Source organism: Amphiura filiformis, chromosome 20 (genome assembly GCF_039555335.1).
Source record: "Amphiura filiformis chromosome 20, Afil_fr2py, whole genome shotgun sequence".
NCBI classification, from domain to species: domain Eukaryota; kingdom Metazoa; phylum Echinodermata; class Ophiuroidea; order Amphilepidida; family Amphiuridae; genus Amphiura; species Amphiura filiformis.
In genome coordinates this window covers 60585504-60602816 of record NC_092647.1, presented here as the reverse complement: position 1 = coordinate 60602816, position 17313 = coordinate 60585504, and the positions used below count along the sequence as shown (strand labels likewise).

Sequence of the window (17313 nt, the reverse complement as noted above, 5' to 3'; positions counted from 1 at the left end):
ATTTGCTCGTGCGTGTAAAGAAGGCGCGTGGAGCGTGCAAAAGTTTTGCATTTAGGCCAATAAACGAAAGATTGTGCGCACATTTTGATTGTTAAATTAAAAGAATGCGTGCCCTTAATAATTCTATAACCCCCCTATTTTTAGTGTTAAAAAATTATAACCCCCCTATTATTTGGTCTAAAAATTCTATGACCCCTCCCAGTATATTCATGACCCCCCCCACCAAGAATATGACAGCCCCTAAAGTAAGACTGTGTGAAAGACCATCATCATTACTTTTGTACGATTTGGCATTCGATACTTGGTCCAAAAATACGGTGTTTTTATTTTATGCTTGTTGTTATTTTATTGATTGAAAATTAAGGGCAGGACAAATTGGTCCAATATAACATAAAAATAATACTTTGTTTGATTTGCACTTAACATTGTGAAAATATTGACAGGTGTCCTATCTATTTATAACAATAAGTGTTGAGTTTGAGAATAGAAGCACAGTTTCTAGAAACGTTCCATAAACAAGAAAACAAGAAACGTGAACAATTTAACCGTATGGATTGTAAATGTACATTTTGTATGCTAAATAATTAAATAAAATGGGGGCTTTAGACTTCTTAGACGAAGTTAGGCGTATGAACAAACGCCAGGTAAGTGCTATAAAAATTAAGAAGCTTATTCTGCTGAAGTAAAGAGCAGTTATTTGACCTGGAAGTGATGTTAGTTCTGATGACAAGTCTGTTGAATTCTGCTCTCCATGTCCAAGACATGAACTTGTTCGAAATGTTCTAACTTTCGTATGAACAACCGATAGCTTGTGATACGAAAGTTAGAACTTGCAAGGATGTTATCGTATGTAACGTACTTGTTTACATGTACGTGTGATACATGTACGCAGTTGCCATACAGAGTACAATTTCATGCATATGAATAAAAACTTCTTCCTCAAGTTAGTTGTTGTCTCCAAAATATCATGAAATAGTTCGTGACATATTACCGACACACTGTACTATAATATTTTCTTAAATTTTCATACATGTAGGCCTACTTACGAAAAACGTCAATATCCGAACGGCTTCGATCAACGCCGTGTTTCTGCTGTATATGCACCCACTGACCTCCAGCAGTGTTGCCAAAAATGTTAGCCCAAATCGCGAGTCAAATAAATTAAAAAGTCGATCGATTGTTTTAAAATTCATACATTGGTATCTATGGGATAGCAAAATACCATAAATTGCCTACGCCAGATTTGAAAAGTTGCTCAATTACTTTCTTAACCATCAATTGGTGTCTATTGGACAGGAAATTGTAGTGTGGAAAATCTTCAAAAGTCATCCTTTTGGGCTACTAAGTCGCTGCTTTGCCAATCCTGAACTCCGCACGTGCTTATTCCACCAGCCGTCTACACTGCGCATGTACTGTGACCACTGATCAGTGACTGTGACTGATTATGACCGGATGTACCCAATTGAAAAAGGTCGTCTCTAAGCGTGTACATCGGTGACAGTAAATCGGCCATGATCATTGCTCGGAGCATCGCACTGCTGTGACCTAAAACATCTCCAGAATGTACTTCAAAGATGTATTTTTTCTCTAAAAGTAAGCAACCTTGAATCCGAAGATACATTATGTTAGTCCAGGAAAATTGTAGCCAAAAGTGACATTAGGAAGAATGTTTTTTACTTGCGTTATAAAAATTATCAACGCTATTCAGATGCGTTTTCAAATAGCCGTAAGTTCTATCTTATGCACACATAACTCTCGTGTCGTCGTGCATAAAAGATAGATTTTTCGATCAAACATGAACAGACGCCACTTTTCAGGTTTTAGCCTTTTTTTGTGAGCAGTGTTGGAATTAAGCACTTTTTTATGCGTAGCAAAATTTGCTTTCATTTCTTTTCTCTTTGTACATTCACATACTTCAGTGTGTAATAATGCTGGTTTCATCTGTTCATACTTTCTGCTGCTTGCCGCTGACGTGACGTTCAGTGCATGAGTGAGCAGCAGCGGCATGACTCTGAGTCTGAAAGCCACTCTTGCCGCTCGGCACCGGCACTGCTCCAAAATTGTATTTTGTTCTCATACATCAGAGCGGCACCGCTCCAAGTTGATTTGAATTCAACTCCAGACCTAGACACAGACTTAAGGTACATATTTCGAGGGGTAAACAAACACCAAATTGGTGTCATAACAAACACCAAATTGGTGTCGATGACCTGACATGCATGCATTCTTTTGTCGAGAGTTCACATGGTCTTTCAATAGATAACCTCTGCCCCACTAATCCCCAGCTATTTTCTGAAATTGCACCTCGGAAGATATTATAACAACTCAGTCCCTCAAATGATAGTCATATAACGACCAAAAGATAAATGACTGACTATCATTGAGGACTGAGTTCCGCAGTCTACTCCAGACCTATGTCCAGCGAGGTCATGTCACACTTCCGGTGTGACATGTCCAGAACTCCCATACATTTTCATAAGCGACAGACAAATTGCAGAACAGCGTGCCAATTTAAGCTTCCTGTAATATCTATTGCACATAACATACGAAGTCACAAACTTCAATATGAACTTCAAATACACCAGACTAGCTGTTAATCATTACCGATCCTTCAGAACGTTTTACTCTTGCAGCTGTTTGATGTAAAATGCGACTTCGCTATCTCCATTTTCCCTATCGAAGCGTCAGGCGTTGTTTACAATTTTACGGAAATGTGGGAAATCGCCAGGCCTTCTTCTGGAAATGCGCAAGGCATTGTGGGAAATTGTCAGAGCTGTGCACGTTGTGTACTGTGTAGCCTAAGTTCCTTGGCCCCGATCTCGAAACAATAAACATGGCGGAATAAAATGACCGTGCGTATTAGCAGTAAAGGGACTGGTGGATCAAACCTATGTAACTCATCGGTCTGACAACTTGTGTCAAGGTCAGGTCATTAGGCATCATCAGAGTTGGTAAATACGTCATCTGCTTTACGCCATTGTTGTAGCCGAGAGAGCAAGCGTGAGGTCTGGACACTTTTCGTGTTCTGGACACAAATTTGTCATAAATATATTGGCGATGTCCAGTATTTAAGGGCACTTTTTACATACAGGTAAGTTTGCTTGTGATAGGGTAGATTCGATAGCTGTACAAATTGTACAAAATATCAATTTGATAATGACCTCAAATTGTTTACAAAAATATATTTTTCCATACGTTGTCATTGTATCCAGTTGTTCAACGTTTACTCCAGACCCAGCGGTGCTGCCGCCGTGGCAAAGCGGTGGAGTGATCGATATATCGGCTTGCTCGAGAAACACTAGGCTACTAGCAACAAATTTGCAATGCTCACGGATGCCCAAATCAAAGATTTGCGTTAGAGAATATGCTCAAACAAATATCTGCTTGCCGCTGGTCACCGCTAGCGTTTCGGGTGCGACTGTGCAGTGAAATAAAATCCATCTTCAAAGCGGCAAGAAAGTATGAAACCAGCATTTGTCTATGGCATAAAAATGCTCAGCCTACTCAACTCCAAAATTATGTAGCAACTAAAATTGTGTAGCATTTTGCTATGCGATACCAGCTATTTCCAACACTGTTTGTAAGTCCAAATTCCCGCGTTTTTATTTATAAATTTTCAGCCTGTTTTGGGCCTTTTTCGTCTGCAATCTGGTGCTTTTTCAGGTTTTTCTCACTAAGCTACATGTAGTTTCAGATTTTGTGTGTGAAACTGGACCGTATGGCTATAACTCTGGCCATGCCCATAGTATCCGTTTTTACCAAGCATGCTTGAACGATCCAGTACCGGTACAAAAGTTGAAAGCATTTCAATGCTTGATCAAACCAATACAAATGTATCTTGTCAGGACACTATAATAAAACCACTTGAGTACACACAAGATCGTTGGTCATTTCTAAAGACCAAATACTCAATCGCTTTTGCAGAAAACTGAATCGCACTCATCAGCGTACTAAATTGCCATCATATTTGCATGCCCATGATTCACTGTCACCCTCTTGGCGGTCAACGTTTACTAAAATTAGGCCTACACACAAACCTTGTGCAATTGTACGACAATGATTCAGTCCAGACCAGGGGTAGCGCTGGCTTCAAATATTAAGGGGTCCAAATGTTTTTTGTTGGACTCATTCAGCCCTCCAAAAGTCAAATATAAGGGGTCCAATGGGAATTTTAAGGGTCCGAGTCCAACTCTGGAAACATCACCCACTATTTAAATATTAAAGGTTACGATATGTTGGACATGGGATGGATATTATGCATTTTACATCAACAAAATAGAATGAGCAAAGGGCTGTGCAATAATTATGAGCCTCCCAGGGTATAATTTCCAAACGTAAAAATTGTATTTGTAGCAAGCAGTAAAATTTAAAAGTTTCCATAGGCATACTATTTTCTTAAGCCTGTTTCGAGCATTTAGTTTTGAACATGCCATTTATGAATGTGTGCTCAAAATCACTTGCCCCCCCCTCCTTTTTGACTTGCCAAAATTGCCCCCCCCTGGCTGCCAAAAATGCTTGCCCCCCCCAATTTTAGCCTCATAATTTTTGCAAAACCTCTGAACCCCAAGAAAATCCAAAATATGGGGGTGCAAACCCAAAAACTAGGGGTTGTTTTTTACAATCCAGTCCTATTTGTTCATCATGTAAAAGTTAGTGGAGCTTTTTATTTAGAACGCTAACCCTTAAGGGATGGGTTTATATGTGTGTAATTGGAGGAGAAATGGGAGGATTTTGGCATGTTTGCTGTGATTGTTTGCCTAGCAATATTGATCACAAGTACACAATTGATGGTGCATATCAAGGACCAAACTCTATAGTTTTATATTTGAGCACGATCACTTCTGTAAGGTCATGGGAAATTATGTAAATCGGCTTTTATATTTGATGTTGCATATCGGCTCACGCACTTTTTTTTTGTACCCAGTATTTCACAAAGTCCCTGTACTCTGATGACCCTATGACTTTTTGCTGGTATGTTGAGCACTTTAAACAATTAATTATAGTACATTTACCTCCTACTTTAGGAACATGCATATGCCTTAATGTATGTCGACCATGTCAACAACCCAGTGTAGTTTTACATGGTTGGAAAAGTCTATTTCCTTTCGCTATTTTGCCAATCATAATTCATAAATTGTCCAACTTTTTTGACAAAAAAGAGTTTTGCAACTATTCCGCCAGCAAGGAAACACAAATTTATGTGTATCCAGTGCGTCCTTTACGTTTAAAGAGTTCAGTTTATTGTCAAGTTGTGCCTCTATCGCCATATTTACGGAATTGATGATACGAGCCACTGAATTTTTGAACCCAAATTTCTTGAAATATACATTACCTTTTTAACTTCTCGCCACGAAATTGGATTCATAAGAAGGTCAAATACAAGCCTTCCAGTATGGCTGGTATCATCATCTCGATTGGTGTCTTGTGTTAGTATTATTCCATATTTTGCTGGTAGAAGTTCAATGAAACCCTCCATAATTCACGACTTCTGTCACTTGTGTTATAAACTCGATGTGTTTACTATATTGTCGCTCGGGTCCGCGACTAATCGCAGGGACCGGTCTATCATTAGCTATTCTATACACTTTTCAATAGCCTTATTGTGATGTGTGGGAGTTTTAAAAGCCGATCCATGAAAAAAATATAATGCGAGCACCGGGGGGGGGGCATCAACTTTAGAGGTGACGGTATGTGCCTGTCAATATATGCCCCTCTTTTGAAGCCGACTATACCCGATGACCAGGCACCTTCAGTTATCAAAATATTATACCCAATGACCCCTTTTTCATATTGATTGTACATAATGACCCTTTTTATTTATAAAAAAAACCCCAACGTTTTGTACTGATATGCGCCTCCTTCGCGACGCTTGTAGGCACATATACCCATCAATTCTAAAGTTGAGTGCCCAGGCGGTATCATACTGCGGGCCAATGAACAATGAGATAGTGGCTTTTCTGATATAGCTTTGAGGAACTGTTGAAGTATAAATCAATAGCAGTAGGTGTGTCCAAATTGCACATCTTGAATTGAGACCAAGACATGCTGTTATTTCAATTGTTATACCGTTCCGGTTGGTTTATTACCTACCATTGCCTACGAGATGCAGTTCTAAGGTGACAGAGGGACAGGTCTGCAATTCGATTCCACAACCATTCATACCTTTCATCTGTTTTATTGTATTATCGTGCGAATTGCTCCGTGGTACCTTACGGGTACCTGAATTTTATTTGAATGAAGGTGACTCTGTCATGCTCGACGTCATATTGCATAATTTCTATACAGTATATGCAATAAACCAACCAGAACAGTATAACAATTGAAATAATAGGCAGTTCTAAGATAGGTTAAGAAGAATATAACGTCACAATTCTGTATTATTATTCAAGGTTGTAGCGTGTGTCGATGCTGTGATGTAGGCCTACCTGGCAACAGACACGCCCCCGGTACAAACAGATGAAATTTGTAGAAAAGCGTGATTATGACAAAAACATTAAAAATGATACTTTGAGGTATTGTTTTTCAATTTTTGTATGGCAGATCATACATACACATGTGCTGAGGTCAAAAAAGTAAAAATTTTGTTTTTGACCCCTGACTCACCTGTCATTCCAAACAACCCCTTAATTATCGAAAACGTAGTCCTAACCCTAATTCTAACCTTTCACCTCCTAAACCTGAATCAAACCCTTCAAAACTGGCAAAGTTCTGAAAAATTATGATCACACAACGTGACTATGTTTATGTGTATTTTTAATGTAAAAAGGTGCAGAATTCAACACCCCAGATCTCACCATGTGCCGCTAATTTACTGCTATTTTATCCTATATTGCAATCAATAAGGAATGCAAAGGTGACTTTTTTGTGTTGAGAAAACTCCATTTTTACGCAGCATGACATGAAAATTATGATTTACTAATTATATGGTATAAAACTATACCGATAGTGGTCGCCCAAGTAGTAAAAATTTGTGCATGCGTGATCCTAGTCCTAAACCTTAAACATCATTTTCCGAGGCGCGGCAGTACACCAAATTGGTGTCGGGTGACCTTTGACATTCTTTTGTGGAGAGTGACATGGTCTTTCAATTCACGCCAAGTGTCCTTGACAGGCTTGACTATGCTTCAGTGGTCATGAAAGAATTCAAAAGATAACCTCTGCCCCAATAATCCCATGCTATTGTCTAAAACTGCACCTCGGAAGATGTATGGTAAGAACTCAGTCCTCAAATGATAGTCATATAACGACCAAAAGATAACTGACTGACTATCATTGAGGACTGAGTTCCGCAGTCTAGCGTGATCCGGGGAATCCCCCAGTGATCGTGACAGTTTATACAAGGGAGAGATACTTTGCAAGTGAAGTCAATTGTGATTGTCACACTATTTCATTCGCAGAGCCTTGACTTGCACAATGTTTCAAGAGATAGGTATTCAGAGTGAACGATCTGATATAGTTCTTGGAGCATTTATTTTTGACATTTTGTCTGAAATGATCGGAATTTGTTTTGTGCCCTGTGAATAAGTTTTTACATGCGGGTCACTCCATATGAAATCAAGGAGGCTCCCCACCTGACCCCCTCAGATTTGCTTTATATTTTAGTCATATGTTGTACCTGTAAAAAAATTAAAAACCTGCAAATTTGAGGTCTGTAGCTCTTACGGATTTTCTGTGGCAGCCATTTAAAGTTGGAGTAGGGGGGTCTAAATTTGGACTAAAAAGTTGCCCTTTAAATAAATTTCATCTTTGAGAGTCTGTGCCTTCTTTATAAAAAGAGAGAGAGGTCTGAAACCTTGTATACACACTAACTGCATGCCCAATTTGTCAAAAAGTAAAAAAAAAAAAAATTCTGTAATTGCGTGTTGTGTCACGGGGTCATTAAATATGCAAGAAAAATGTAATGTTTTGTAAACTGGCAAGTTTAGCCCCCTAAATTCACATTTTTGTCAAATTAATTATTTTTTGTTGTCACTGATGCTATAGGATAAATACAATGCATATCCAAAAAATTGAGGTCACAACTCATTTACATTTCGAACAGCGCCCTCACGAAGATGACATTTATTGCAAATTCAACATTTTCGGGGGGCCCAAAGTCGATGTGGTCCACCTTCAAAATTTATAAAACATCACTTTTATATGACTACTAGTCTTAAATTACAACTTTGCTAAGTCCCAGTAATTGTCTAGGTTGACTTCATATAAAACGACAAGCCCAAAGTTGACCATTTTCTTATGATTGCATGTACTGCAAATGTGCGAATTTGGAAGGCTTAAAAGTCAAATTGGCCACAATATTGAAAATAAATGATTAGATGAGTAGTTATTGGCCCTATTTACTTTTATTTCCATTTTATTTTCAATATGCAGATTTTCTATGGCAGCCATTTAAAGTTGGAGTAGGGGGATCTAAATTTGGACCCAAAAGTTGCCCTTTGAATAAATTTCATCTTTGGGAGCCTGTACCTTCCTAATAAAGAGAGAGAGAGAGAGGTCTGAAACCTTGTATACATACTAATTGCATGCCCAGTTGATCAAAAAGTAAAAAAAAAAAAATTTCTTTAATTGCGTGTTGTGTCACGGGGTCATTAAATATGCAAGAAAAAATGTAATGTTTTGTAAACTGGCTAGTTTAGCCCCCTAAATTCACATTTTTTGTCAGATTAATTGTTTTTTGTTGTCACTAATGCTATATATAGGACAAATACAATGCATATCCAAAAAATTGAGGTCACAATTTATTTACATTTCGAACAGCGCCCTCGCGAAAATGAAATTTATTGCAAATTCAACATTTTCAGGGGGCCCAAAGTCGATGTGGTCAACCTTCAAAATTGATAAAACATCACTTTTATATGACTACTAGTCTTCAATTACAACTTTGCTGAATCCCAGTAATTTTATAGGTTGACTTCATATAAAACGACAAGCCCAAAGTTGACCATTTTCTTATGATTGCATGTACTCCAAATGTGCGAATTCGGAAGGCTTAGAAGTCAAAATGGCCACAATATTGAAAATAAATGACTAGATGCGTAGTTATTGGCCCTATTTTACTTTTATTTCCATTTTATTTTCAATATTGGGACCAATTAGCGCGACCCCTGATTCAGTCTGATGATGAATAACCAAACCCATGAGTATGAACTCAGCTTTACACAATGACTAATTTTACATCTAGGCACAAAAGGCTATGTTCACTGATACCGTTTATACTCAGCCAAACATGGCAGAGTAGGACCCGGATGTCCTATCTTCACAACGTTATAATCTCTTCAACAAGCACAGAGATACAAAAAGCAAATGTCTAGGTACGGTGAGAAAGTGGATCTCAAATTCTCAGTCATGATCTCAGCTGAACTTGCAGACATGCATGCATGCATGCCATCAGTTTCTGCGAGAGAAGAACAGCAGGTGTTTAGGGGCTGTGCAATAATTATGAGCCCTGAGGGTAAAATTGGATGGAAGACATTTTTGGCAAGCTGAATGGGGGGGGGGAAGAATTTTTGGCAAGCTTAGAGGGGGGTGATTTGTAGAAAAGGTACAAATTTACCACTGAAAATACAGTTTTGGGGTGCAAAATACATTTTTTTGGTCATCTGAGTACCGATACTGAAAACTGGATTTTAAAGTTGGCATGTCTGTGATATGAATAAAATTGAAACATAATATTCATATAAATTGTATATTTTCAATTTTTACTAATTGTTTGTGTTTGTATTTCTAGTTATTTTACCAGGTGCTAAATTTTGGTATGATAGTGTCTTCAGCTCTGATGATATGGAAAGGACTCATGGTAGTAACCGGTAGTGAAAGCCCCATTGTCGTGGTACTTAGGTGAGATGACAAGCAATATCCATAAGTGGTATTCTTACTGAAACCGTACATGTATAATGAATTAAGAGCTTTTCTGCAAGGACTCAGTTTTAGAAAAAAGGAAGTCCTGGTTCACCTGAATTTAGTCAGGACCAGGGCTCACTTTAACCTAAGTAGGATTCTTTTAGTAACAGTCAGAATTGACGCCAAAATGGGCTAATATCCAATGTCATAGTTCAGTCTACTTTCAACAATTATCATTGCAGAGAAACCTGATTGTGGTTCACCATTTCCTACATTGTATTTCTTGGGTATCTTTACTGTATGGTGATAGGCTATGGTTCAGGACAAGCAAATAGCCTGCAGGTACTATGCAGGCCTGGTAAAATCTTCATTTCCAAGGAATGTACAAAAATAGACACATTTCCCTCCAACATATCAGGATTTCCCACTATTTCTTACATATATTTCTTTATCCAAAAGTTAGCATGTAATGTAATTTCCCTACAATTACCAAATTTCCAGTTGAGATTCCTGAATTCCCCATTTTTTTCCAAGCCTGGTGTTGTGATTTTTAATCTCATGAATGGGCTGAAGTGCTTAGACAATTCATGTGCATGAAGCAAGGCCTGTAGGCCACAATTTTCACTCTTGGCTGTGAAAGCCCCATTATTTTTACGATGATAAGTAATACACCGGTACCCAGAATTGATCCTATATACATGTTCCACACTTTTGGGATATCCCAAGTGTCTACAACTGCCAAGTTTATATGAGTAGTCAATAAAAATCAACGAGTCTGAAATTTGTGCCGATCAAAGTATTGCATAAAGATCCTTGCACATTAAATGTACTCACATAGAGTCCAAACAGACTTGCAATATTTCTCCAACTGCTATTCAATTATTGCAAATCCCAGCCAGTTATTGGTTATAGAAGAGATTAGATCATTAGGAAATGTTTCCAAAACTTAGAATACATCAACTGAAATAAATTGTTGTACAAGATGTTGGCTTATTTGTTACAGCATACGAAAAACAAACACCTCTACTACAAGTTTCATTTGGCAAAACATGATAATAATCATATTTTTATGTTGGCAAATTAAAACTGTTATATATCGGTTTTACTAGTTGCAATCAATTTAATTTTTAGAAGTGTGGTAAACAGCTACAGCCATAATTTTGTCTTTGTTTACCTGAGAAAGTATGGCCTGTTGAGTCAAATGTTTGTGAAATAGTAATGAGAATTAACGTCATCTTTGCCTTACATTTGTTCTCTTAGTGGCAGCATGGAGCCAGCATTTCACAGAGGTGACTTATTATTTCTAACCAATTACCAGGAGGATCCCATAAGAGTAGGAGAAATCGTAGTCTTCAAAATCGAGGGCAGAGATATACCCATCGTACACAGGGTGCTAAGATTACATGAAAAGTAAGTGACAACACAGACTGTATAAGACCGAATTAAAAAGACTAGTTTGCGTATAACATGACGTCCTGTCAACCAGACCAAAAATGCTGTACTGCTTAATTACTAGTGAGTCAGCAACCAATCACGTCGCGCCCCTCCCCTGACGTCAGATGCAAACTAGTGTTTTTAATTTGGTCTTCAATTATAGAGTTTGCAGGTTTTTGCTGCTGGTGGAAAAAGCCATGGTTTTAACCATGGTTTTTTACACTTAGCAACTTGGCAAAAACGGTTTTTATGGTTTTTGCCAGAAAAATGAAGTAAAATAAATACTGATAGGAATGATCTTAATTAAATGAAATCAAGAAAATGTTAAATCAATGGGATTATTTTATTTTAAATTGCAGTGGAACAAAATTTGAGTTGTTTAAAAATATGTGCACATGGTTCAAAATTGACAGTTTTCTCACAAAATAACAAATAAATCCTCAAAATGTTTTAAAGGTTTTGAAATGCGGTTTTCTGTTTTCAGTGTGATTTGACATTGTTTTTCAGGTGCACCTTATTTTTGAATAAACATTTTCAGGTAAAGTCATTTTCTGAAAATTAGTCAAATCTGTTTGTTTCTAAAAGGGATACAAGCAAAACCACTTGTGTCCGCAAAATATAGAAATGCATAGTAAATACAGTGGAAATACAAAAGTGAAATTAAGCCAATTTTAAGTGTCAACACATTGTATCTTTTATTGGGCAGAAAATAAACTTACTCAAAGAAGAACAACATTCTTATTTTTTTTTAAAGTAGATTTTCTTTGAACTGTACAAAATGGGATTTAATCATCCCTTTTGATAACAAGCTCTTAAAACTGCTGCTGAATGTTCCTGTTTTGTTTTGCAGGGAAGAAGGAAAAATGAAATTTTTGACAAAAGGGGATAACAATTTGGTTGATGATCGAGGTCTCTATGCACCAGGACAGCTGTGGCTAGAAAGGAAAGATGTTGTAGGCAGAGCTCGTGGTTTTGTACCTTATGTTGGTATTGTCACTATACTAATGAATGACTATCCTAAATTTAAGGTAAGACAGCTCACTAGCTAAGTAATTTGTATTGAATATGGCTTGGGGAACTCAACCCAATATCCTATAGCCACATGCTTTATTGTAAACACAACACAAAAAGAAAGTGCTCACTTATGTAACTAGACATCTGAGCTACCCAGAAAGACTACAAGAGATGAAGCTGTACAGTTTGGAGCAAAAAGGAGATTAAGAGGAGATCTAATTGAAACATTCAAGATCATGAAAGGACTGGAAGGGATTGCAGCAACAAAGCTATTCACCTTGAATACCCAGAGGCATAGAGGTAGAGGACACAACTACAAGTTGTACACGTCAGCACTGAAGAAGGGCCTCAACTGCAGGAAGAATTTTTTCTCAGTCCGATCAATTTCAGAGTGGAACAACCTCCCAGAAGTAGTGGTAGTACTGGTAGAGGCTAAGACAACAAACCAGTTCAAGTCTCAGCTTGATAAGTTTTGGTATAAGAGCGAAAATGGATATGGAGTCAAAAAGGCTGATGCCTAAATTATTCCCATCATACCTTAAGTGTAAGTGTAACTAGCTCTTAATCAGAGCCCTTGTGATGTGACATGGTCCTGTCTAGTGACTAGGCCATAAACCCTCTGATGTCCTGTAACTGCGGCTTCCCTCTGATCGCAAAATACTTAGTAACTACAGAGCCCTCATGATATAACATAAGTAAAGTGACTAGGTCACACCATAAACACACCCCGCTCTGATCACCACAGGTCCTGAGACTGCCCCTTTCCTATGTTCATGAAATATTTGGTGACCGCTGCCAGCCATGTGATTCACTGGCACATCTAGAACAGCTCAGAGAGGATAGGTTGTGGTTTTCACATTTTGTTTATAACATAGCACGTTTATTGATTACTCATATCAAGGCTCAGAAGCTGAGCTATTATGTAAGGCAAATTTGTTTGATCTTTGGATCAACCTTTGATGCTGCTTCGATGCTTGTTATTAATGAACTAACAATTAATTAATCGGAGTTACTGGTAAATTTATATTGAACAATATCAATACAGGCAAAGATTCATATGTTATCACAATTAACAATGTCAATTAATTGATTTCATAAATAATAAGGATTGACCAAGCATCGATGGTCGATCGAAAGTTTGAACTAAATTGGTTCTATTGCATCATAATCATTAATTCCCGTCATAAATCTAAATCTGCGCATGTTGTGACAATTTGATGGATACTACCCATTATACACAAGCAATTATGAGGTCTGCTACTCATCCAGTGTGCATGAGAATTTGTTATGTATATGACACTTTCTATGTCATAAAAACTGAAATGAATTCACTGACTGAACATATAAATTCGCAAGATAACACCAGTCCATTAAGTTCACCAGAGAGGCAGGGAAAGGCTACTTCCTTTCCTAGACCCATTAGAACACAAATTATGTGATCAAGACTTTGTTATATAGGAGTGAAATTGTTACGGATCCAGAGGTTAAGCTGAGGAAATCAAACACATAAAGGGAGCACTCCACAAGTGTGGCTATCGAGACTGGACCTTTTTTTTAGAGCCCAGGAGTAGCGTGAAATACCAGCTCCACAGGACGCACCGGATAGCAAAACTTCCAAAAAGGGTTTTACAATAACTTTACCTTATTTGGAAGAACTTCTGAGCAGCTTCTCAGAGCATTTAAAACAACAGGTGTCCCTACAGCTTTTAAACCCCGCCGCACACTCTGGCAAACACTTGTGTTACCAAAAGATAAAATAGAAAAAAAACTAAACAGTCAGGGACCGTCTACGAAATCTCCAGTTTAGATTTTCATGCTAGGTACATTGGTGAAACAGGACGAAAGTTGAAAAATGGCTATCTGAACAACACAAATCAAAGGCTGCCGCTTCCAAAAACATAAAAAGGAGAATTTGTGCTCCTTACATTCATCAATGAGATAATGCATGACTCGGCAATATGGACAGAGAAAGAAACAGATTGCAGTTAAATAGTAAATGGAAAACAGCGTTTCTTTATAGTTTAGTTCACATTCATCTATTCAACAAACAGGAGGTTTAATACCGGTACCTAATAGTTTCACTCTTAATTACGGTAGCAATTATTATGTATATTAAAATGATAATGATGTGATGATAGTGTAAAATACTTTCCAAGAATTGACTTAATGAGAATGTATTGTGTATCCAGCGTTTATTGGGTGGGGTTGTTAGATATTACACCTGTGGAAATGAGATGCTTGTAGAAATCACTGAGAACGGTGACAGAGGTGACGTCTAAATAATCGGGGCAGGAAGTAATTGCTTTTGCGTCTTCAGTAAAATGTGCAGCTGTTAAATTGTACACCTACATATGGTTAATGTACGTAATCTGATATTATGTAAGATATTGTGGGAATTTAGGTTGGTGGGAAACTGGGAATTATAGGTTGATCGTGGGAATAACTTAGGTTGGTGCTTTATATTTTGTTGTGTAGTTTAAAAGGGCATTTCGTGATCCACAGCCTCAACCCCGGGCCTCATCCCTCCACTTTTCTCAAAAAAAGGTTAGATTTTTATACCACTGGATACCTCTGGCTACCAAAAATTTCTTGCAGATTAAATTATAACAGTGGCCTATGGAGCAGTGAAATACACATAATCATGCATAACTCACAAACGCAAAATCGGAATCAACTGAAATTTTGGGAGTAAGTTTTTCAGTGGATATCTACTGAAAAATGTCATAAAATGGGGACACTAGGATCACGAAATCCTCCTTTAAAATATTTTGTTGTCTACAGATCTCCATCAACCAGCTCTCAGGTTGCTTTGTTCTGTTTCTGTTGTTGTTTGGAGATCTGTAGATGTTTTTAATATTTTAGATGTTTTAAATATTTTGTTTTGAAAAGTGCTTTGGGGTCTTCGGACTGAAAGTGCTATATAAGTGGGTTTTTATCTATAGGGTGAACACTGAACACAACCTTAGAGTGGTACATGTACATGTAGCACCCACTCTCTTCGCGCTTGCTGTGGTGACTTCACCTTTCTGTCACACCTTTGGCGCTCGGCTCGCCCCCCTCCCCCCTTGGCATGGATCGTGGCATCCCCGCCAACTCACCCCCCCTCATGAGGTCTTTGACAAACACTAATTGGGAATTTGAAACAGACTTATTACAGAGATTCAAAGCAATAATATATATAATATCACTACTGCATGTTAGTTCCTTTAAAGAGTGTCTATTGTATACTTTAATAACCATTATGTTCAGGGGTGGCCATATTTCTTTTTAAACTTTGCTCCACTCTTGTGGCCATCCTGCCATTTGATTGATCCCTTTGATTTTGTTATGTAAAAATAAACTGAATCTGAGAATTGTGAGAATCAATCTAGATTCTTGAAATGGTATTTTGCGAAGTATCTACTAATACTATGTAAATTTATGAAAATGAACTTGAATCGTGCAAATCTGTTAGCATGAATCAATTCATGAAGTTGCATGTAAATTATCCCTGTCCATGAACAAATTAAAAGTATAGTTTGATCAGCTCGTAATCAGCGGGAATTGTTAGGCTTTACCACTACACCCACATTAAGAGTGATATAGTTGACTTGTCCGGTCCATATTTTGCATGTTCAATAAAGTAGATAATGTATAGGCCAAATAAAATTTGTTGATATTAATCTGCGATGTTATAAGGTCCGCCGATTACGAGCTGATCAAACTATAGTACAGTTAAGTAAAATTGTATTCATAATGATTATATTTTGTTCTTTCTCTTTTTCATTCTATCCACAGTATATAGTGCTTGCAGGCCTTGGTTTATTTGTGTTAATACATCGAGAATAGCATTGGGCCCAGTGATGCCGAGTATCAGCCAGCACCCTGATGCCAGCATCACTATAAGCTACTCTTCTAGGAATGGGTTATTTTCTTATTCTTCTGTTTTAGTGTAATTGTAGTAGGCTAGGGTTCATACCAGGTGGCATTGTGTGTTCACATTGAGAGATTTTCCATTTTTAAATATTTAACTGCTAAATACTAATATGGGATGTGATCAAGCAAACTCGGTCGGAATTCAGGTATTTTGATTTTCAGATATAGCCAAACGAAGATAATAATTTCTTTTGTTAGATATTATTTTGGAAACACTTCAACTGTTCATATCTTTGGAACTAAATGTACAATGCAATGGTATTTTCTGCAAAATGTAGCTTTGCAATACGGTCATGCAAAACACTGAAAATTTAATATGCCCGACTTCAAACTGATTTTGCTTGATCACACCACATATATTGGTGTGGTCACTTTACTATATAACTGAAGAAGTACCTTAGAACAAAGGATTTACAGTGTGCATTCTCTACTTGTACTATACTTTGTATCATTGGCAAAGATTTCTAACATCTTGACTTGATATAGAATCATAAGATAACATGCGCGCAGTTGGGCACTGCATCTACAATGTATGCTATTTTCGTAATGCATGACTGGCTTTATGGGGGTGTAGGTTGACACTTAATTGATGTGCCCTGCTACAACTGAATAGTTTTTGCCAATTATAACCTAAATCAAGCAAGTATACAAGCAACCAATAATGTTGATTTCTACCACACACCTATCCGCATTTAGATTGTAACATCCACCAATTATCTCTGCAGCTCCCCAAATTCCATTGGGTGAAGGAAGTTTTTGATAACCAAACAACTAATCACCGATTTTTTGCGATACAGGAGGAAACCGGAGATCCCGGAGAAAACCTGCGAGAGCGAGCATGGAATTGGGATAAACCAAGTGCACATGAGTCCTTGGGCCGTAAGCGCCGGGCTTGAACCGGGACCTCAGTGGTGCAAAGCGAGGAACTACCGTTATGCTTAACTCGCCCTCCAGCTTGTACTGGAGATATCCAGTTAAAGATGGAATATTAAACATGACTAATATGGAGTTAATAACAGATTGCTTTCAGAGCTGTCCAAACAGCTTATCATTAGTTTCAAATGGAACACATCTCATGGTTATTATTTGACCAATGTAGCCAATTCCCAG

The 17313-nt window shown here is 37.7% G+C and overlaps 1 protein-coding gene across 1 annotated transcript; it reads left to right on the top strand.

Moving 5' to 3' along the window:
- The first annotated feature begins 494 nt into the window (after positions 1-494).
- On the top strand, positions 495-16898 carry LOC140142500 (signal peptidase complex catalytic subunit SEC11A). Its single transcript, XM_072164486.1, has 5 exons — positions 495-644; positions 9728-9837; positions 11101-11250; positions 12125-12302; positions 16066-16898. Exons 1-5 carry the CDS (start codon positions 594-596, stop codon positions 16114-16116), a joined length of 540 nt encoding a protein of 179 aa, XP_072020587.1. The 5' UTR covers positions 495-593; the 3' UTR covers positions 16117-16898.
- Positions 16899-17313: the final 415 nt, after the last annotated feature.